Source organism: Notolabrus celidotus, unplaced genomic scaffold (genome assembly GCF_009762535.1).
Source record: "Notolabrus celidotus isolate fNotCel1 unplaced genomic scaffold, fNotCel1.pri scaffold_205_arrow_ctg1, whole genome shotgun sequence".
NCBI classification, from domain to species: domain Eukaryota; kingdom Metazoa; phylum Chordata; class Actinopteri; order Labriformes; family Labridae; genus Notolabrus; species Notolabrus celidotus.
The window spans coordinates 41,211-64,031 of NW_023260060.1; the positions used below are offsets into that span (position 1 = coordinate 41,211).

At 40.7% G+C, this 22,821-nt stretch overlaps 1 protein-coding gene across 3 annotated transcripts; it reads left to right on the top strand.

Annotated features, from left to right (window-relative positions):
* The first annotated feature begins 2,751 nt into the window (after positions 1 to 2,751).
* LOC117809024 (prohibitin-2-like) lies at positions 2,752 to 21,608 on the top strand. 3 transcript variants are annotated; one of them, XM_034678696.1, is made up of 10 exons: positions 2,752 to 2,862; positions 4,410 to 4,539; positions 7,420 to 7,504; positions 10,368 to 10,447; positions 11,164 to 11,348; positions 12,546 to 12,675; positions 12,962 to 13,065; positions 15,430 to 15,507; positions 18,289 to 18,365; positions 20,868 to 21,608. In XM_034678696.1, exons 1-10 carry the CDS (start codon positions 2,842 to 2,844, stop codon positions 20,881 to 20,883), a joined length of 906 nt encoding a protein of 301 aa, XP_034534587.1. In that variant the 5' UTR covers positions 2,752 to 2,841; the 3' UTR covers positions 20,884 to 21,608. The 3 variants fall into 3 exon arrangements, with proteins under 3 accessions (XP_034534587.1, XP_034534588.1, XP_034534589.1); XM_034678697.1 differs by lacking the exon at positions 2,752 to 2,862 and adding an exon at positions 2,974 to 3,095; XM_034678698.1 differs by lacking the exon at positions 2,752 to 2,862 and adding an exon at positions 3,001 to 3,019.
* The last annotated feature ends 1,213 nt before the right edge of the window (positions 21,609 to 22,821 follow it).

A 22,821-nucleotide genomic window follows, 5' to 3' on the forward strand; every position in this document is an offset into this window, starting at 1 on the left:
AAGACTGACTACCATGTTTCACGCCGTATATCGACTGTATATACGCCGTCAAACGACCGTATACGAACCGTAAACCGATGTGTGTCCGCCATGCATCAAGTGTATATCAGCTGTACATCAACGGTATATCCCCCATACATCGTCCATATATCAGCTGTTTATCGACCATATGTCCGCCGTACATTGACAGTATATAAACTGTACATTGACAGTATTTCCGTCGTAAAATCTATCGTATATTGGCTGTACATCGACCATAAGTCCACTGTGCATCAACTGTATATCCGCCATACATCAAAGATATATCAGCTGTACATGAACTGTAAATCCGCTGTACATCCATTGTTTATAAGCCGTACATCTACCATATGTCCAGCATACATTGACAGTATATCATCCGTATATCCACTGTAAATCAGCTGTACAACATCCGTCTATACACCGTCCATCGTCCATACTACAGCAGAAACAAACATGTTGACAGCCTGGTTCAAACACAGTCTGTGTCTCTGTAGCTCATATCTGTATTTGTCCACAGTGTACAGAGGGTGAACTTTGAATAACTCTTCTGTTTTGATTACATTACGGTTTAAAAGCTCTACATAAATTCAGCACTTGTGGACTAACTTTTGAATCAGAAGTTAGTTTGAGTCTGCAGTCAGTAGGGCGATCTCTTCAGGCTTCATAACGCCTCTTCAAACCCAAAAGCTGACATCATTAAGACTACGCCTATGTTTAACACATCTAACACCTACTTTTCACCAGCATTGTAAAAAAAAAACACAGCTGCAGCAACTTCCTGTTCTGGCCTTGGCATGGTTTAACAGACTCTATTATTCAAGATAATTCAGTGAGAGCAAAACACAGTGTCACACAGTGTCACACAGTGTCCCAGTGGATCAGTGTGTCGGGGGGGAAACCTTCAAAAACAGAACAGCAGAATGCAGTTGAATGCATTTATCATTTCACAGTTTGTTTGTTTGTTTCTGAATGGGGACAGAAGAATGTGGGAAGGTGTGGTTGACCACTTGCTCGTCTTTGGTATATTACAGCAGATATAGAGCATGTAGATGTGTCTCTATGTTCTTTATGACGGCACACAGCCCTGTGATATTAATGTAAAAGCCTATCTGCGTGTGTTTGTGTCATAGACTGTATAATTAATGGACGTAGTATCCGTGACGTCACCTGTCTGTTTGTGAAGCGCTGTTTTGAGGCCAATCGGCGGCGGCAGCCATATTGCTGCTGTCAAGCGATTGTGACGTAAAGAGGCGGGCTTTGAGCCTCCTAGCCAACAGCTGCAGTGTTCCCGCCTGTCCATCAAGTCAGTCAGTGAACTGCAGTTTTTAGCCTTTCCGCATTGGACTCATATTTTTAGACCGGAGTGTGTTGTTCATTGAAACTAAAGAATAAATCTGTATTTTGTCTTGTCACGAACATGCTCATTTATTTCAGTGTGTACAACATGCCGCCCGGTACTCTTGTTCTTATTAAAAACCTTTAACATGCATATGTATTCCTACTCAGAAACTGTTACTGCCACTTTGTGGCCAACTGCATTAGCAGCGGATCATCACACAGAGGTTGCCGCTTGGTCATTTCAAAATAAAAGCAACTTGAAATTAGCAGTAATAGCAATAATTCTGGACATTTTCAGTCTCAGAATTATTTAAATATACTTATTCTCAATGGCTATTAATTCCCATGCTGTTGCACATTTTCATAGTACAGACATCTTTTATTTTGAAAATCATTGGTGCATTCCTTCTCAAACGATGAGGCCCATGTGGAAGTGTTATAAACTGCAATACATCGAGAATCCGCTTGAGGCTGGCTGCAGAAACACAGGAGACCACATAGACACCCATTCAAAGAAGACGATCTTTGCAGCATCAATAAAGAATGTTTACAGCCTGGTTCAAAAAACGGCTTGGCTCTACGAAGCTAATCTCTCTAATGGCACACACTGTACGGGGGGGGGGGGGGGTTTATTTCTAACGTGACGGTTCAGAAGATATTAAGATTTCAAGTTTTTGCCCAAATAAGGACATGACTGACGTGACTCCCGGTCGGGAACACATAGCTATTGGCTAGGAGGCTCACACTACGTCACACTCTGCCTGGATGAGTTCCGCATTTCCAATATGGCTGCCGCCGTCGATTGGCTTCAAAACAGCGCTCAGGAACAGACGGGTGACGTCACGGATACTACGTCCATATTTTAAACAGTCTATGGCTGTTGCACATTTTGATAGCACAGACGTCTTTTATTTTGAAAATCATTGGTGCATTCCTTTACCGTCAGAATCTGCCGTTTGTAAATGTATTTTCTTGAATGTTAATTTGTTTTGTTCTTGGTTAAAGTGTTTAATGTCATTGTACTAAAAGGGATTTTATTTTTTATTTTATTTTATTTAACTTTTTTTTTTGAATCTTTTATTTTGCTTTTCAAATTTAAACACGTAGACAGAAAATAGACTCATACAAATGACATACAGGAAGAGAAGGAAGCCTACTGTATGAGAAGAGTTAATATTACAGACAAAATACAGACAATAGGTAGTTCCAAAATAACGATTAAAATCAATAGAAAAACAAAAAACAAAAAATTAAAAAAAAAAATGTAAATATTTATTTTCTACTGTAAAATGTGAAATAGTGTCAGCATGATAGTTTTCAAATATTGAAGTACCCTCATCAATATTAAAGTAAACATCCCTCATCAGTTAACATGATACTCCACTACATTTCCCATGCTGCCCCTCGACACGGAAGTGCGTCATCACGCGTGACCTTGGTGTTCCTCTTCACTTGGTTTTCTAACAGACGGAGAGGACAAGCATGGCGAATAAGGAGCCCGGTGTGAGTGTATTTCTACCTTTAAAAACTCTTTCATGATTTTTGTGACATTTTCTCCTCCATGTTGGTCTCACCGTGCTCCTGTTTCCCGCTCTTTCTGCTCCTCTTCGTGACATCAGCTTTATTTTAACTCTGAAACGCACGTGAGGCTGACTCTGATGTAAGCTAATGTTAGCTGACAGGTAAAGGTAGTGAGAAGTTAGCTGTGCTTTGACAACTTTAAGGAACACATTGAGGTAAAAGCTGAACATGGAGGGTTTGTTGAAGTTATATTGTATATTATATTATGAGTGAATGTTAGGTAGCTGAATCTAAAGGAACTGTTTTGCTGCGTAGAGGAGGGAACCAGCTCCTGTCTGGAAAAACAACAAATTAACCTTCTTCGCAAATTGGAACACCTAATCACATGACTGAATTAATATATCAGAGTTAATTAACCTCTATATAGCCTCTTCTTCAATTTGGCTTTCATTTAATGTAGCTACAGTGTGTCTGGATCCTCAGAGGTGCATCAGATGTGCAGAAAGTCGCACTTTGCTGACATATGTTGAGATGAGCAGTTGACTTCCGGTTGCACCTGAGCAAACAAATGCAAAGTGGATTTTCTGTTAAACTGCTTCAGGTTTCTTTGGTTGTCTGTAAGCCGAATTTAAGATGGGGTGCATATGTTTAAAAATAGATCATTAATTATATCTAACTCTGCTTTAAAACTGCTTTTGCACTGCTACATAACTAATCTGCACATTTTTGAATGAGGTTCTGTTTTGGTTTTAACACATGGTATAAGATAAGATATTACTTCATTGTTACAGCAACCCAAACATAAGTACAATCAAGAAGAAGTAAATATAAGTAAGAAAAATAAATTAAATTAAATAAAAATAAAATAAAAAGGTAAAAATAGATAAATTAAGCTAGAATACTATTTAGATATATACAATATATTGGTATGATTTTGCAGTGCTGTCATGTGATAGATAGATAGATTTTTATTTGTCCTTAATAAGGAGATTTGTTGCCACCGTCTCTACAGGAATACATGTATAAACACAATAAACAATAAACATCCACCCAGCCTCACAGTAATGGTGCACCTCATCCCACATATGTACACACCGGACACATATGAACACATTGGACACATATGAACACACCGGACACATATGAACACATTGGACACATATGAACACACCGGACACATATGAACACATTGGACACATATAAACACATTGCACACATATGAACACATTGGACACATATAAACACACCGGACACATATGAACACACCAAACACATTACAATGGCATTCTATTTAGCAGTGCAATGGCCGATGGGACAAAGCTTCTGCCAAACCAGGCTCGCCTACAGTATGGGGATCTGTATCTGCGACCAGATGGTAGTAGTGTGAAGACTGAGTAGAGGGGGTGTTGGGGGTCCAGCGTTGCAGTCCGTGCTCTGCGTATGATGGTGTGATGATGTGTGACCATAAGTCTGTAGTAGTGTTGATATTTGGTGCTCATGGTATTTTTTTGTCTCCCTTTGTGTTGCAGGGTTTTCTGCAGCAGCTGCGGCAGATCGCAGGCAGGATGTCATCCGGACCTCGAGGAGCAGGACTGGGTCTGAAACTGCTGATCGGTGCTGGAGCTGTGGCCTACGGACTGAAGGAGGCGACATACACAGGTGGTTAACCGCACCTTCTTACTGTGTTTTACATACGACCTCACCTGGGGCCTGAAGCAGGATTTGGGGGGGTCAGCGTGGACAGTGAAGGGTTAACTGTTGGTTGTCAGCAGCAGCTGATGAGATGACGCTCAGGACGAGAGATTAACGTTTATAAAACCATTGTCTACTTACCAATCAGGTTCATTGATCCTGGAGCTCCGTCAGAGGGTCAACCAGAGTCTACGCTTAATTGCTTGATTTGGTCTTACCCGTCTCTCTCCTCCGCTCAGACGTCTTTAGGAGAAAGGGTCACCAGTTTATGACTTCTCATGCTGCCGCTAATGACATTGACGAGGCTTACGTAGATGACTGTTAATCGGCTGAGGAAGACTCAGACTGTGACAGAAGAAGATGTCAGACAGAGGTGAAAGAAGTTAAGAAGAAGTGAAAGATGCAAACTAGTTAAGTTTTTATTAAGATTTCAAAATATCCTCATCAGATATTTAATGATCGTCTAAAGACGTTTATGAGGGATGCATCCTGCTGAGAGTCTCCAGTTAACAGGGTCGCTCTTTCAACTGGAACACCGGTCCATCTCTGACATGGCTTTTTAAATATGTCTTCTTTAAGTTGAGCATTTCGGGCTGTTTGAATCTGCTGCTACACGTGCTCATCTCCTTCGAAGTGTTTGATTTGTTTTGCAATAAGGCTCGATCAAAAACAGCACATTGGATTTCCCTTCATGCTAACAGGCTAACTGTTGTGTCACACATGATGATGCCGCCCTGTCTGACTCCTTCTTTGTTCCTGGAACTAAAAGTCCCTGGTACTTCTGGTGGAAGAAGACCTTAATAGGTGCATTTGGACCAAGAGTTCCTGGGTCTTTTAGCCCCCATAACTACTTCCTCCTGAACTAAAAGGTTCCTGGTCCCCCATTGTTGTCTGCGTTTCGACCGCGGGCTGAAGTCCTGGGTAGTTTGTGTAAATCAGGCCAGTGACATTTGGAGAAATCATCACAGATGACACCATAGAAGCAGACGGACAGGCAGGTATCATTCTGAGCAACACAACAGTTAGCCTGTTAGCATGAAGAGACTCAGCTGGTCTGTTTTAGATGGTGCTATATTTCATCACAGATGGATTCACTGAATCAACACGTGAGAGGAGATAAGCGCGAGTAGCAAAGACGTTTCAACACGGCTTTAAAATACTTTGACACATCACCAGACCAGTAGAGGGCAGTAAAACAGAGACGAACGCCATTCATCACAGATGGAAAAAACAATGACTGTGAATGGTTTTTAGAAAAATTTTGAAAAAAAAAATGAAAATAATGTTTTGAATTTTTTTTAAAAACTTAAAAAAAAAAATTGAAAAAAATTTGAAAAAAAATGTTTGATTTTTTTTTGAAAAATATTTTTTGAAAACATAAAATTTTGAATTAAAAAAATTAGAAAAAGAAATTTGGAAACAAAATTTGACAAAAAAAAATGACAAAAAAAAGTTGACAAAAAAGTTGACCTGGAGCCTGTCAAAAAAATAAATTTTCCTCAAATTTAAAATTGTGCTCCAAAAGCAGTAAAACATGAAAAAAAGTGAAAATTTTGCGCCTGCGGTTAAAAACATGTAAAAAGCAATGAATGAATCAACACAACAGTTAGCCTGTTAGCATGAAGAGACTCAGCTGGTCTGTTTTAGATGGTGCTATATTTCATCACAGATGGATTCACTGAATCAACACGTGAGAGGAGATAAGCGCGAGTAGCAAAGACGTTTCAACACGGCTTTAAAATCCTTTTGAACTCAAAAAGCCGTGATCGCAGAGATCGGCCGGTGTTTTGGTTTAAACGGCGACCCTGTTAACTGGAGACTCTCAGCCGGATGCATCCCTCATAAACGTCTTTAGACCATCATTAAATATCTGATGAGGATATTTTGAAATCTTAATAAAAACTAAACTAGTTTGCATTCCCAGGAACTCCCTCTGTGTTTCAACAGCTGTGTAAACTCCACAAACACTGACACGTTCAGCTGAAGGTCTCCAGTTTACAGGGTCACTTTTAAAACCGGAACACCGGGAGGAGAGACGCATTCACGGTGGGCTGAGAGAAGACTACTGTTACAAGCTGCTAAATCAAGAGAATCACAGCTTCTTCTTTTGAAAAGTACACACACATACAAAAAAGATAGAACAAATAAAAACTAATGAAAGAAAGAGAAATCAAGAGAATCACAGATGTGTGTGATGTTATTGTGGACGGAGGGAGGAATAAAAACACTGAGGTTAATCTACCAATCAGACACGTTCAGCATTGCAGGCCCCGCCCCTGAAAGTCCCGGGACCTTTGAAAAGTACTACCCCCCTAGCAGGGGCTTTTTAGGGGGGAGATTATCTACCCCTGAACTAAATTTAGACCCTGGGTCCACCGGTCCAAACACACGTAGTTCAGGGGTAAAGTTCCTCCGGTGGAAAAACGCCTTTACTTTAAATCCAGACTTAAAGAGCCGTGTTCGATGGAAGAGACTGACTCCACACTTCTCCTTGCACAGCACTGATCTTGTTGTTGCCCTAAAACACAAGGAGCCGATCAGCTGATGCCATCATAAGGTGATGATGTCTCAGTTCTCCAAAAGCAGTTGCCTTGTTCCTCTCGTCCCTTCTCGGAACCTCGTGCTGCCTCTTTGCTATATGAGGTGCAAAGAGGAAGGGAGCAAAGTTGGAATGAGCAGATTTAAAGATGTTTTTCAGGATTTTTTTTTTCTTTCCAGTTTGAACCCCAAAGATGTGACTTGACTCTGTAAGCTGCTCTGAGCTCATCTGAATAAGTTCACAGGGTGTTTTAAAGGCGGTGTGTGTGCGTCTCAGACGGTCCTGATGTGAGTGTGTGTTTCTTGCAGTTGAAGGAGGACAGAGAGCGATCGTCTTCAACAGGATCGGAGGGATGCAGATGGACACGGTCCTTTCTGAGGGACTCCACTTCAGGTAAGCTTGACCAGAGGAAGTCATTGAGTGTGTATGAAGATGGATGACATGTCCTCACATCCTCATGTTGTACAGAAGTGAAGCCAAAAACATTCACCTTTAGATTCTTGTGTGGGTTTGAAGCAGACTCTCACGGTTATGGTGCGTTCAATGACCCTTGTGTTAGTAGTTGTTACATTTCCTCTCACTGTTCCGGTGCACACAGCGCTGCAGGAGCCTCATTGGTCAACACAGCTATCAATCATGACCTTGATGATGTTAGAGGTTAAGGGACACTGACTTTTTATAGAAGTCCGACCATTAGAATTCTGTCTATGATCTAATTCTGGCTTTGAATTTAACAGCAGAAAAGTGAGATCAGAGGCAGAATTCTAGAATTCTGAGATCAGAGGCAGAATTCTAGAATTCTGAGATCAGAGGCAGAATTCTTGAATCCTAAGATCAGAGGCAGAATTCTAAGATCAAAGGCAGAATTCTAGAATCCTAAGATCAAAGGCAGAATTCTAGAATCCTAAGATCAAAGGCAGAATTCTAGAATCCTAAGATCATAGGCAGAATTCTAGAATCCTAAGATCATATGCAGAATTCTAAGATCAAAGGCAGAATTCTAGAATCTTAAGATCATAGGCAGAATTCTAAGATCAAAGGCAGAATTCTAGAATCCTAACATCATAGGCAGAATTCTAAGATCATAGGCAGAATTCTAGAATCCTAAGATCATAGGCAGAATTCTAAGATCAAAGGCAGAATTCTAGAATCCTAAGATCATAGGCAGAATTCTAGAATCCTAAGATCAAAGGCAGAATTCTAGAATCCTAAGATCATAGGCAGAATTCTAAGATCAAAGGCAGAATTCTAGAATCCTAAGATAATAGGCAGAATTCTAAGATCATAGGCAGAATTCTAGAATCCTAAGATAATAGGCAGAATCCTAAGATCATAGGCAGAATTCTAGAATCCTAAGATCATAGGCAGAATTCTAGAATCCTAAGATCATAGGCAGAATTCTAAGATCAAAGGCAGAATTCTAGAATCTTAAGATCATAGGCAGAATTCTAAGATCAAAGGCAGAATTCTAGAATCCTAACATCATAGGCAGAATTCTAAGATCATAGGCAGAATTCTAGAATCCTAAGATCATAGGCAGAATTCTAAGATCAAAGGCAGAATTCTAGAATCCTAAGATCATAGGCAGAATTCTGGAATCCTAAGATCAAAGGCAGAATTCTAGAATCCTAAGATCATAGGCAGAATTCTAAGATCAAAGGCAGAATTCTAGAATCCTAAGATAATAGGCAGAATTCTAAGATCATAGGCAGAATTCTAGAATCCTAAGATAATAGGCAGAATCCTAAGATCATAGGCAGAATTCTAAGATCAAAGGCAGAATTCTAGAATCCTAAGATCATAGGCAGAATTCTAGAATCCTAAGATCATAGGCAGAATTCTAAGATCAAAGGCAGAATTCTAGAATCTTAAGATCATAGGCAGAATTCTAAGATCAAAGGCAGAATTCTAGAATCCTAACATCATAGGCAGAATTCTAAGATCATAGGCAGAATTCTAGAATCCTAAGATCATAGGCAGAATTCTAAGATCAAAGGCAGAATTCTAGAATCCTAAGATCATAGGCAGAATTCTAGAATCCTAAGATCATAGGCAGAATTCTAAGATCAAATGCAGAATTCTAGAATCTTAAGATCATAGGCAGAATTCTAAGATCAAAGGCAGAATTCTTGAATCCTAACACCATAGGCAGAATTCTAAGATCATAGGCAGAATTCTAGAATCCTAAGATCATAGGCAGAATTCTAAGATCAAAGGCAGAATTCTAGAATCCTAAGATCATAGGCAGAATTCTAGAATCCTAAGATCAAAGGCAGAATTCTAGAATCCTAAGATCATAGGCAGAATTCTAAGATCAAAGGCAGAATTCTAGAATCCTAAGATCATAGGCAGAATTCTAAGATCATAGGCAGAATTCTAGAATCCTAAGATCATAGGCAGAATTCTAAGATCATAGGCAGAATTCTAGAATCCTAAGATCATAGGCAGAATTCTAGAATCCTAAGATCATAGGCAGAATTCTAAGATCAAAGGCAGAATTCTAGAATTCTAAGATCAAAGGCAGAATTCTAGAATCCTCAGATCAGAGGTAGAATTTAAGAATCCTAAGATCAGAGGCAGAATTAATAAATCCTAAGATCAGAGACTGAATTCTGGAATCCTAAGATCAGAGGCTGAATTCTGGTATCCAAAGATCAGAGGCAGAATCCTGAGATCAGAGGCAGAATTCTAGAATTCTAAGATCATAGGCAGAATTCTAAGATCAGAGGCAGAATTCTTGAATCCTTAGATCAAAGGCAGAATTCTGAGATCAGAGGTAGAATTCCAGAATCCTTAGATCAGAGGCAGAATTCTAGAATTCTAAGATCTTGGGCAGAATTCTAGAATTCTAAGATCTAAGGCAGAATTCTAGAATCCTAAGATCAGAGGCAGAATTCTAGAATTCTGGCCTTTGATCTCATAATTCCGAGAGAAGATTCAAAATTCTGAAGAAAAGTAGAATCTAAAAAAGAAATATCCCCTGCCCCTCCCCTCTTTCCTACTTTATACCTCTTTTTATATCATCCAATAATGGTTTCCAAGTAAACTAGTCAGAAACATGAACACTGAGGCATAAATCAACATGATAAGAACTAGCTATGATGACAGAAACCATGTTTGACAAACATTTATTTGACCTGTATTTGGATTTTACAGCTTGACTCATGTCCCATCTGTTAACATGGAGGAGGCTGTCTCCACTCTACTTACCTTTGGCTTCACTTCATGTTGTTGTTGTTGTTGTTGTTGTCTTCAGGATGCCCTGGTTCCAGTATCCCATCATCTACGACATCCGAGCCAGACCGAGAAAGATCTCCTCTCTCACCGGAAGCAAAGGTCAGAGACTCGAAACACAAACTTCAAACCCTCCGAAACAAACCATTACAAACAAGCGGAACCTTGATAGAAACATTTAAAGCCTGTTTTGATCATCCTTTAATCTCACCGTTACTTCCTACTGGTTATGAACTTACAGTTAACTCAGATTGTCCATCGCACTGAGCATGCTCACAGAAAAGGGGGCGTTTCTTCTGACACGTGACGCCTCTTTATCCCAAAAAGGAGCTATCGCCAACATAACTTCGACAGTAAATCCACAGTTTTCATTCTTGATCCTTGTGGGTCGGTTACTGCTCGTCAGAGAGAAAGTGTTCGCTGCAAAGATCTCCTCTTTCCAGTCGTCTATCTCTTTTTTTAAACGTGCAAATAAAAGATAACAACGGTACTGAAATAAGTTCAACACGTCTTATCATGCAGGGTTCCTTTAAAGGCACAGCAGCCGTTACTGTCTGGTTTAATCCGTGTTTATTATGAAGAATACGTTCACCTTTAAGAATAATAAACACAAACATCAATAGATGTTAAAGTATCAGAGTGATGTCATTAATGTCAGCTGTTAAATAAACACAGATCTTTAGGTGTTATGAAGGCCGTTTGTCCACCAGAGGGCGCAGTCCAGCTGATTATAACTCTGAAATGAACAGGCCTGTTTAATCCAGCTCGGGCTCGAATCAGCTGATGTAAACAGATCTCCTCTCTCTGGATCCTCTCAGATCTTCAGATGGTGAACATCGCTCTGAGGGTTCTGTCCCGGCCGCTGGCGTCCAACCTGCCCCACCTCTACCAGCACCTGGGTCAGGACTACGACGAGCGCGTGCTGCCGTCCATCGTCAACGAGGTGCTGAAGAGCGTGGTGGCCAAGTTCAACGCCTCACAGCTCATCACGCAGAGAGCTCAGGTAAGGCACGCCCACCGGTTTACAAACAAGGAACTGTGAAGGAAAAGATGGAAGTAAGGAGGGAGGATGGAAGGAAAGGAAATTAAATGAAGAAAAGGAGAGAATCCATAAAGGAAGGAAGGAAAGAAAAAAGAGAGGGCAGGTGTAAAAAGAAGGGAGGAAGGAATAAAAGAGAATCAAGGAAGGACAAAAAGTAGGAAGGAGGAAAAGAAGGAATGAATGCAGAGGGAAGGGAACAAGAAACTGTGAAGGAAAGATGGAAGGGAAGAAAAAAGACAGAGGACAGATAGAAAGAAGGGAGGGAGGAGAATTAAGGAAGGAGTAGACGGTAATGAAAGGTAGGAAAGAAAGAAAAAGACAGGGTAGGCAGAAAGAAGGAGGGAAGGAATAAAAAAAGATAATGAAGGAAGGAAATAAAGAAATGTCAGGAAGATGAGAAAGTAAGAAAGGTAAGAAGGAGAGAATGCAGAAGGAAGGAAACAAGTAACTGTAAAGGAAAGCTGGAAGTAAGGATGGAGGGTGGAAGGAGGGAAGGAATAAAAAAAAGGAAAGGAAAAAGAGGGCAAGTGTAGAAAGATTGAAGGAAGGAATGAAAGAGATTTGAGGAAGGACAAAAAATAGGAAGGAAAGAAGGAAATAATGCAGAGGGAAAAACTGAAGGAAAGATGGATTGAAGGAGGAAGGAAGGAGAGAAGGGAAGAAAAAAGAGGGGGCAGGTATGAAGAAGGACAAATTGAATTAGAATGAAGGAAGGAATAAGAGTAGGCAGGAAGGAAGAAAACAGAGAGGGAAGCAATGCAAAAGATAATGAAGATGGAGAAAGAAGGAAGGAATGAAAGACAATTAAGGAAGGATGAAAAGTAGGAAAGAAGGAATGAATGAAGAGGGAAGGGAACAAGAAACTGAAGGAATGATGGATTTAAGCAGAAAGGAAGGAAGAGAAAAGAGGATAGGAATGAAGGGGAAGGAAGAATTGAAAGAGAATGAAGGAAGGAAAGAGAAGGGTAGACAGAAGCAAGGAAGAAAGGTGACAAGGAAAGGATGCAGTGGTAGGAAACCTCAGGACGATGGACGTGTTTACCGTAAAACTTTTAGTTAATACCAGGGCCTTCGTTTGTTAAAACCTGTCCTTCCTCCTCCTCTTCCTCCTCCCTCCTCCTCCTCCTCCTCCTCCCTCCTCCTCCTCCTCTCCTCCAGGTATCCCTGCTGATCCGCAGAGAGCTGTTCGAGCGAGCCAAAGACTTCAACATCATTCTGGACGACGTGGCCATCACCGAGCTGAGCTTCAGCCGGGAGTACACCGCCGCCGTCGAGGCCAAACAAGTCGGTGGGTCACAAGTGGAGGGGTCCATTTTTATTTGGCACTCTCCCCTCTCTCCTCTCTCTCCTCTCTCTCTCTCTCTCTCTCTCTCTCTCTCTCTCTCTCTCTCTCTCTCTCTCTCTCTCTCTCTCTCTCTCTCTCTCTCTCTCTTTCTCTCTCTCTCTTTCTCTCTCTGTCTCTCTCTCTCTCTCTCTCTCTCTCTCTCTCTCTCTCTCTCTACATCTATCTTTGAGCTGAATGGACTTAAAGGAGTAGAAGTGACTGTTGTGTGTGTGTGTTTGTTCCTCTCCAGCCCAGCAGGAGGCGCAGCGAGCTCAGTTTTACGTTGAGAAGGCCAAACAGGACCAGAGACAGAAGATCATCCAGGCTGAGGGAGAGGCTGAGGCTGCAAAGATGGTGAGCTGTTTGTGTTTATCCTCCTGACAGCAGAAGGTCACAGCCGACATGTTGCCGCCGCCGTCGTCCTCGGGGGGGGGGGTCTGTTAGTCTGAGCAGAAGGTTTACATGTCTGTGATCGTCCAGACGGCGCTGAAGTCTCCTTCAAACGCCCTTCATTACAAGAGTTACCTTTAAGACCAGGGAGATGACAGCGGGTTAAACTTAGGGATGTGACACACGGCACACAGGCGTGAAGCAGACATGGAGACACTCTTCAGATGATGGCTTCAGTGAGAGAAACTTTTTAATCTGTAGAAACAGATTATTTGTGAAGACGCCAACAGAAGGTCAGGATTGCAGGTTAATTACGCCCCACAGCTCATTCCTGACGTGCAGGGCGTGAGTGCTCTGCAAGGAGATGATGATGGAGGAACACAGAGAATCATCCTCTGAGGGTTCAAATGAAGAATAACTTTATTTATATAGCGCCAATTCACAACAAACGTTCTCCTCAGACTCTTTCCAAACAGAGCCGGTCTAGACCGTACTCTATGTTCTAGTATTAACAAAGACCCAACATCAAGACAGGATCAGATCCAGTCCCATCTTCCAAACAGGACTCAGTCTGATCTCATCTTAATCCACCATGAGCAGAGCACTTTGCAGCATTTAGCAAGTTACAGTGGCAAGGACAAACTTCCTTTAACAGGCAGAAACCTTCAGCAGGACCAGACTCATGTTAGACACACATCTGAATCTGAGACCGTGTTGGAGAGAGGGATAGAGGGAGATGAAGAGAGAGAGAGATGATAGTGAGGAGACGAATAGTAGTAGTTGTAGCAGCGGGAGTCTGGCACGTCCACAGCAGCAGAGATCCAGAGGAACCTACGAGACAAGGGAGCTCAGGGACTCCAGAAAGGTCTAAGAAAAGAGAGAAGAGAGGGAGACCAGAAGAAAGAAAGAGAGGAGAATAAATGGGGAAGGAAAGACAGAAGGACAGGACGGGATAAGAAAATGAGACAAAGAAAGAAAGAAAGAAGGAATGAAAGAGAAAGAGAGAAGGAAGGAAGGAATAAAAGAGAAGGAATAAAAGAAAGAAAGAAGGAGTGAAAGGAAAAAGGAATAAAAGAAAGAAGGAAAGAAGGAATGATAGAGACAAGGAAGGAATAAAGGAGAGAAAGAAGGAAGGAATGAAAGACAGAAGGAATAAAAGAAAGAAAGAAGGAATGAAAGGAAAAAGGAATGAAAGAGAAGGAAGGAATAAAAGAAAGAAGGAAAGGAAGGAAGGAATAAAAGAGAGAAAGAAGGAATTAAAGAAAGAAGGAATGAAAGAAAGGACAGACAGACAGACTGAAAGAAAGAAAGAAAGAAAGGATGAATAACAGACCCCAAAAAAAGAATCTCCAGCAGAGATCCAGAGGAACCTACGAGACAAGGGAGCTCAGGGACTCCAGAAAGGTCTATGGTTAGTAACTTTAATGGGACAGGAAGAGTTAAAGTGAGAGACAGGCAGAGAGAGGAGAGAGAGGGAAAGACAGGATCCCAGTGTGTCAGTCTAAGCCTATAGCAGCATAACTAAGACCTGGTCCAAGCCTGATCCAGCTCTAACTATAAGCTTTATCAAAAAGGAAAGTTTGAAGCCTACTCTTAAAAGTAGAGAGGGTGTCTGCCTCCCAGACCCTGACTGGTAGATGATTCCAAAGAAGAGGGGCCTGATAACACCGTTCTTTGGTTTTACTGACGTTTACCTCCAGAGCGCTCAGCAGACACCCGACCTGAACAGACGTCACATGCTCTCTCTCCTACAGAGTCCTCTACTCACGAGGAGGCCGCATCATCAGCGTGTTTATGGAGGCTTAAATCTGAGTCTAAACATTTGAGAAGACATAAGACATAACATAAGGTCTGTCACTGTCATTTTTAACTCAGGTGACAATCGCCTCCTGCGTCTGCACGCGTGAAGAGACGTGTAAAAGTTAATGAGTTGTCTGATTTAACGAGGTGTGTTGTGTCTGCAGACTCCGTGTTGGCTCTGTGGTGATTAAACTTGATTTATGGCTTCTTAATTAATCCTGTAAAACCTCCTCTAGATCCTGGTCTCTGATAAAGCTCTGTCCCGAGGTGAACCGCCTGGGCCCCGCCTCGTTTCTGAAACACTTAGACAAACACTTCATCCAAATATGTGCTCATTATCTCCCGGCCTGCCAACATGCGTGAGAATATCAAAGCTGAGCGGCGACACGCCCGCAGCTTTGACGGTGGAGAGACCGGCTCGTCCTGCTGCCGCTCTGCCTCGGGTCCGACCGTGTGTAAGGTGTGTAACAGTAATCTCCTGTGGATACACTAACTGTTTAAATGTGTGTGTGTGTTTGTGTGTGTCAGCTGGGTGAGGCCGTGACGAAGAACCCCGGCTACCTGAAACTCAGGAAGATCAGGGCGGCACAGACCATCGCCAAGACGGTAAGAAACTTTCACCTGAAGCTCCCTGCACGGCTTCCTTTCTTCTTCTTCTTCTTCTTCTTCTTCTTCTTCTTCTTCTTCTTCTTCTTCTCCTTCTTCTCCTTCTTCTCCTTCTTCTCCTACTTCTACTTCTACTACTTCTACATCTTCTTCTTCTTCTTCTTCTTCTTCTACTTCTACTTCTACTTCTTCTACTTCTCCTTCTACAACTTCTTCTTCTACATCTACTTCTCCTTCTTCTACTTCTTCTTCTACATCTACTTCTACCTTTCCTTCTACTTCTTCTTTTTCTTCTACTTCTTCTGCAGATTTGTTTATTAAAATGTTCAAAAGCACGCTAACAGGTCAGCTACACCGCAAAGAGATTAATGTCACAACACACGTCAGTCACCTGCAGCCGAAAGTACCAGGATGTTGCTGCACACCTACACGATTTATCTCGTCCTTCTGACCCACAATCCTTTGCAGCAGACGGAGAGTTAGGGACAAGAAAACGAAGAATACACGTTTAACTTCAGCGTCAGGAAGGAAGGATAGAGAGACAGCAGGAAATAAAGAAGGATAGAGAGTAAAGGAAATAAGATAGGAGAGAAAAGGTAAGAAGGAAAGGATACAGAGGGAAGGAAATAAGAAACTGTGAAGGAAAGATGGAAAATGGAGAATAAAGGAGGAAGGGTGGATGGCAGGAAGGAAAGGAAAGAAAATGAAGGAAGGACAAGAGGAACCAGGTAGGAAGGAAAGAAGGAATGAATGCAGAGGGTAGGAAACAAAAACAGTGAAGGAGAGATGGAACGAAGGAGAAATAGAGGAAGGAAGGAAGGAAGGAAGGACAGGACAGGTAAAATACAGGTCAGGGCAGGTAGAAGGAGGAAAGAGAATGAAGGAAGGACAAAGAGTAGGCAGGAAGGAAAGGCAATGGAAGGTAGAGAGGAATCAGGAAGGAAGGAAAAGATGGTAAGAAAAAAGCAAGGAAGAAATGTAAGATGGAATAAAAGAGAGAGGATGGAAGGCGGGAAAGAAAGTAAATGGAGAGGAACAAGGAAGGTAGGAAAGAAGGGAAGAAAAAAGAAGTAAGGAAAGATTGAAAGAGAATGAAAGGAGGAAAGACGGGTAGGCAGGTAGGAAATAAAGAAAAGGCAGGGAGGAAGAATAGGAACCAGAAGGGAAGGAAAGAAGAAAAAGTTTTGAAAAAATCGAATTAAGGAGGAAGACAGGAACCAGGAAGGAAGGAAGGGAAGAAAAAAAAGATGGAGGGCATGTAGAAAGAATGGAGAAGAGAAAGAAGTAGGGATGGAATAAAAGAACAAAGGAAGGACTAAGGGTAGGCAGGAAGGAAACAAGAAGGAAAGAGTCAACAGAGGGAATGCAAGAAAATGAGGGAAAGAGAAGGAATGAAATAAAGAGTGCAGAAAGGAAACCAGGAAAGGTAATGAGGACGAATTGAGGGTCAAATTGAAGAGTTCATACAAACTCCTAAGACGTCCTGAAACCATCAGGCGGCCTCTAAAGGGTCTAGAGCCACAGCCGGGTGCAGTTCACAGTGAAGCCACTAGAGGGCGCCAGCTGAACATGAATATCAGAGAGGAACCACCAGCTCATCTTCAAACTGACGAGGTCATCCGGATCTTTAAGCTGCTTTAATTTAAGTTTGTTACATTTATTGTACATTTAAGATCTGGAACGTTTAGTTTTGATGATATCTGGAGCATGAAGATTAAAATGATGCTCAGATTTAAGAAGAACGCAGATTTTTATCATGTTGGATCCAAAACAAGACCTGTTCGTGGACACACTTTGATCCATCATACAGAGAAACACCAAGACTTTCTCATCAGTCATTTAGACCCATGAATATGTGAAGAAGAAGGTCCCATGTGAAGAAGTCGTTGCCCTTTAAATAAGATTTGAGTCTGAACTATAATAACCCCTGTGTTGAAACATCCATAATTCAAGTGTAACAACAGAGCTCTTTATAACACGCATGAATACATCCTCTCTCGTATCATGTAGCATTTATCCAGATTCACCCTCAGCTCAGTCTCTGGGGACGTTAAGAGAGCTGAAGTAGATACAGCTGATGTGTCATCAAGCATTACTTACAACAACACAACCTGTTTTAAAAGTTTCACTCGTAAACCGGCTTATTTAAGAATGTAGAAACACAAAGAAGAAGCCAAACTAAACGGTTGAAACGTCATGAGAAGATTCATATCTAACATGAGACTCAGCAGCTACCTGCAGCAGGTGTGAAGGGGCGGAGAGCGAGGGAGATTGCACAGTAGTGTTATTGATTTGAGGTGGCGATCTTTCTGCTTTACAGGGCGGTGTTAAGCCTCAAATAAATAAACCTTCTGTCTTCTACCTGTGACGTCTCTGCTGCTTGAACATGTTTGTTGTTGTTGTGTTCGGCTCTGTTTCTCCGAACATTGACTCTTATCTTTGTGCTCAAAGTTTGGAGGAACCTGTCCCCCAGTGTTTCCTCATGCCGAGTGCTCCTAATTCCTCGACCTCGCAGCGTGACCTCGCAGCAGAGTGTAACGCCTCTCTGTCTTTAGCTCACAGTCACGTCATCTGAGCCTGGCGGTGGCGTGTGTGTTTCCTGTACGCACGGCGAGCGAGCGGGCCTCACCGCTCCGTGAATCAGCTCAGTGTTGAAGCTCTGACAATGTTCCCATTGTGCTCGGCCGCAGTCCGGCCTGCACACTGAGAAACTTCCCACCTGTGTGTTCTCCCTCTCTCTCTCACTCTGTAAATCTGTGTTTGTGTGTGTTTGACCTGCAGGTGGCGCAGTCCCAAAACAAAGTGTACCTGAATGCCGACAGCCTGGTGCTCAACCTGCAGGACAGAGACAGCTTCAAGTGAGTGCAACAGAGAAAGTTTGGTGTCACAGACGTGTTCGGTCACGACCGCAGCAGATGTTTAACCCCTGAGACCTCTGAGGCTCTGTGTGAACAAACATTTCATCTCAAAAACACAGTTTCATCTTTAGTTTGAGACTGAACATGTGACAGTTTAATCTCTAAAGACAGTTATGGTCAAAACTTTAAAAAACAACAAAAACATGAAGAGCTTTGGAAAAAGGTTTAAATTAAAAACATTAAAGATTGAAATCAATACATAAGAATAGAAAAAAAGGTGATAGATAACGTGGGAAAGAACATTACTTTAAGGAGTAAAGTTTTAAATACTAATTTATAATTTTACTGTCACAATAACTCACTTTATTAACTACTTTCTTTTCCTTATCATAAATTTACTTCCTTATTTTCATACTTAAATAAAAGCAGAATAATCATGTACTTACTTTTTTTACACGCATACTAATTTACATATTTGCTTTTTGGATAACTTTCTAATTCACTAGTTTTGTAACTTGATCATTTCTTGACTTAATTGCTTCCTACCTCGCTTGCTTACTTGAGTTCCTACCTACATCCTAATTTCCTTACTCGTTTGTGTACTTACCTAGGACCTGATTTAATGACTTTCTGACCTACTTACTCAATAGTTTTGTAACTAACTCAAGTTTTTACAAACATATTTAATAAGTGCTTATTTACATACCAACTTACTTCCATACTTACTTCCTTGCTTCCTAATTTTCTTAGATTCTCACTCAATCACTTACTTCCCATCTTGATAAACTTAATTCCTTACCTAAATGCTTCCTTTCTTATTTACTTCCCTGCTATCTTCCTAACCAATCACTTCCCTGCTTTTTGGATATCTTTCTAATTTTCTAGCTTTGTAATTTGCTGACTTCTTGACTTAGTTACTTCCCTATTACCTCATTTACCACCTTTCTAACTTTCCTACTTAGTTACTTCCTTACTCCCTTGCATAAGTACCTAATTCCTATTTTTCTAATTTATTGGCTTCCTCACTTGCTTGTTTACTTTATTACCTATTACCTTATTTCCTAACTCTCCTACCTAGTAAATTGCGTAATAGGTAACTAAGAAAGTAAGGAAGTTATTACATTTCTAACCTGCTTAGTCACTACTTTTGTAACTAACTCATGTACTTACATACATACATACTTATTAACTTCCTTACTTGTGTACTTCCTAATTTACTAACTTTCTAATTTTAAAACTTACTAACCTCCTTGCTCACTTGCTAATGTGTTTACTTACATACTTGCTCATTAGCATACTTCCTTACTTACTAGCTTCCTTACTTGCTTCCTAGTTCGCTAACATTTTAACTTTCTAACTCAGTTGCTGACTTATTAGGTTACCTACTTATGTACGTACCTTATTTTCTCACTTCCTTACTTGCTTCCTAATTTTCTTAGACTGTTACTAAATTACTTACTTCCTAACTTAAAAGCCTACTTGCTTACTTTCTCATTTACTTCCCTTCTATCTTCCTAACTAATCACTAACTTGCTTTTTGGGTAACTTTATAATTTACTAGCTTTGTAGTTTGCTAATTTCTTGACCTAATTGCCTCCTCACTTGCTCACTTGCATACTTACCTATTACCTTATTTCCTAACTCCTACTTAATAAATTAGGTAGTAGGTAAAAAAAAAGCAAGTAAGGAAGGAAGTTAACAACTTACTAACTTCATTGTTTTCTTGTTTGCTAACTAACTTACTCGTGTACTTCAGTAGAAACATATACACTTCCTTAGTCACTTGCATACTTACCTACTTTCTAATTTACTAACTTTCACATTTTAAAACTTACTCATCTCCTTACATACTTGCTCATGTACTTACATGCATACTAGCTGATTTGCATACTTCCTTACTCAGTAGCTTCCTTACTTCCTCCCTTCCTAGTACACTAACATTTTAGACTACTTATTTTCTCACTTCCTTTCTTACATTGTAACCAAATGACATATTTCCTACCTTGATATACTTACTTCCTTACTCACTGGTTTACTTACTTGCATACTAGCTGACTTGCATACTTCCTTACTTCCTCCCTAGTACACTAACATTTTAACTTTAGTAACTCAGTTGTTGACTACTTATTTTCTTTCTTCCTTTCTTACATTGTAACTAAATGACATACTTCCTACCTTGATATACTTACCTCCTTACTCACTGGTTTACTTACTTGCATACTTGCATACCTACTTGGTTACTTGCTTACTCGACTGACTTCCACCCCAGGTGACTTAACCTGCATCCAAAGCCACACAATAACTCAGCGTACTCTCCGACACACTTCATTATTCTTAGCTACTTTTATTTTACGTACTTGGTTATTTACTTCCTGACTAACTTCCTTGTTAAGGTTACTTACTCACTCAAATACTAACTGAACTTCAGACGATAATATGACACGGTTTACTCTGAAACATCAAACTGACGATGACGTAACTTTAAATCTCTGTTTCTTCCAGTTTGTCGTTGAAGTAAGAAGACGTCTCTGTCGGTTTGTCGTCATTCCCGCCCCGCTCCGTTTCTACAGAAGGAAACCGTCTGTAACTCTCTCACCTTTCCTCGACCCTCCGTCAGGTTTTCTTTCAGGCTGTGAGTCTGCCTCGTTTACCGACCACGAACAGAGACTCAGACCTGCAGATTCTTACAGCCAGCAGCTGTTTGACTGGACATTCCCACAGCTGAGGAGTGCTGTGTAGCACACGGGACCTTGACTCACCTTTTCACCAACTTTTTAAAGCCTTTGTTTCAGTCCATGAAGGCTTCCTGCTGCTCCGTCTGTCCAGCTTGATGGACACATGAGCTGTTAAATAACATGTTCTGTTGGGTTGTGCTGCAGCTCGTTACGCTAATTATGTCAAATTCAGACATTTAGGAGACTTAAAATGAAGAGTGTCAGAAATAAAGCAGACGTTATCTGACTTCTACCAACACTAGAGAGATCTTTTAAAGTCTCAGTCCCTGATAAATGCTGAAGACATTAAATATTAACATTAATGGGTGTGTTCAGGCCGCACTGTGAGAAACATGGAGCTGAAGTCGTCGTATTATAAAGAAAACAGTGTGAAATGTTGTGAAAGTGTTTACCGCTATTGTTCTTGTTGGTTCTTTAACATTAAGTTTAACTTTATTCATAAAATAGTACGACTTCTTTTAGTTAAATCTCACACAGGCTGTACCAATATGATTATTTACATCACAAATATAATCTGTCTCTTGTTTTCTTCATAAATTGTTTATTGTTTGTTCTAATAAAAAACAACAGTTACTGGAAAAGCTTGTTAAAAGTTCCTGAACTTTGTAGATATGTTCTTTCAAGCGCTGGAGTTTGGTCTTAAAGCTCCTGTGAGGAACTTTAAATGTGTGTTGACTTTGGCGCCCCCTGTGGACAAAGCGGCACTCCTTCTCCCAACTCATATTTTTTTAATACAAAACGTCATCCTGCCTACTTTTAACCATCAAACATACTTAACGCTAATCCTTGCTGTGCTAAACGTTAGCAAAGGCTGTCCAGCAGTTTGCAGTTATGAGTGGTTTAAAGCTCCAGTGTGCAACTTTACCCCGGAACTACGTGCGTTTCAACCGGTGGACCCAGGGTCTAAATTTAGTTCAGGGGTAGATAATCTAAAAAGCCCCTGCTAGGGGGGTAGTACTTTTCACAGGTACCAGGAATTTTGGGAGGCGGGGCCTGCAATACTGAACGTGTCTGATTGGTAGATTAACCTCAGTGTTTTTATTCCTCCCTCCGTCCACAATAACATCACACACATCTGTGATTCTCTTGATTTCTCTTTCTTTCATTAGTTTTTATTTGTTCTATCTTTTTTGTATGTGTGTGTACTTTTCAAAAGAAGAAGCTGTGATTCTCTTGATTTAGCAGCTTGTAACAGTAGTCTTCTCTCAGCCCACCGTGAATGCGTCTCTCCTCCCGGTGTTCCGGTTTTAAAAGTGACCCTGTAAACTGGAGACCTTCAGCTGAACGTGTCAGTGTTTGTGGAGTTTACACAGCTGTTGAAACACAGAGGGAGTTCCTGGGAATGCAAACTAGTTTAGTTTTTATTAAGATTTCAAAATATCCTCATCAGATATTTAATGATGGTCTAAAGACGTTTATGAGGGATGCATCCGGCTGAGAGTCTTGGTTTTTAAAGTGACCCTGTAAACTGGAGACCTTCAGCTGAAAGTGTCAGTGTTTGTGTTGATTCATTCGTTGCTTTTTCCATGTTTTTAACCGCAGGCACAACATTTTCTTTTTTTTTTTTCATGTTTTTCTGCTTTTGGAGCACAATTTCAAGTTTAAGAAAAATTTATTTTTTCGACAGGGTCAACTTTTTTGTCATTTTTTTTTTTTTTTAAATTAAAAAAAAAAAAAAAAAAATTGTCAAAAAAAAAAAATTATTTGTCAAAAAAAAAAAA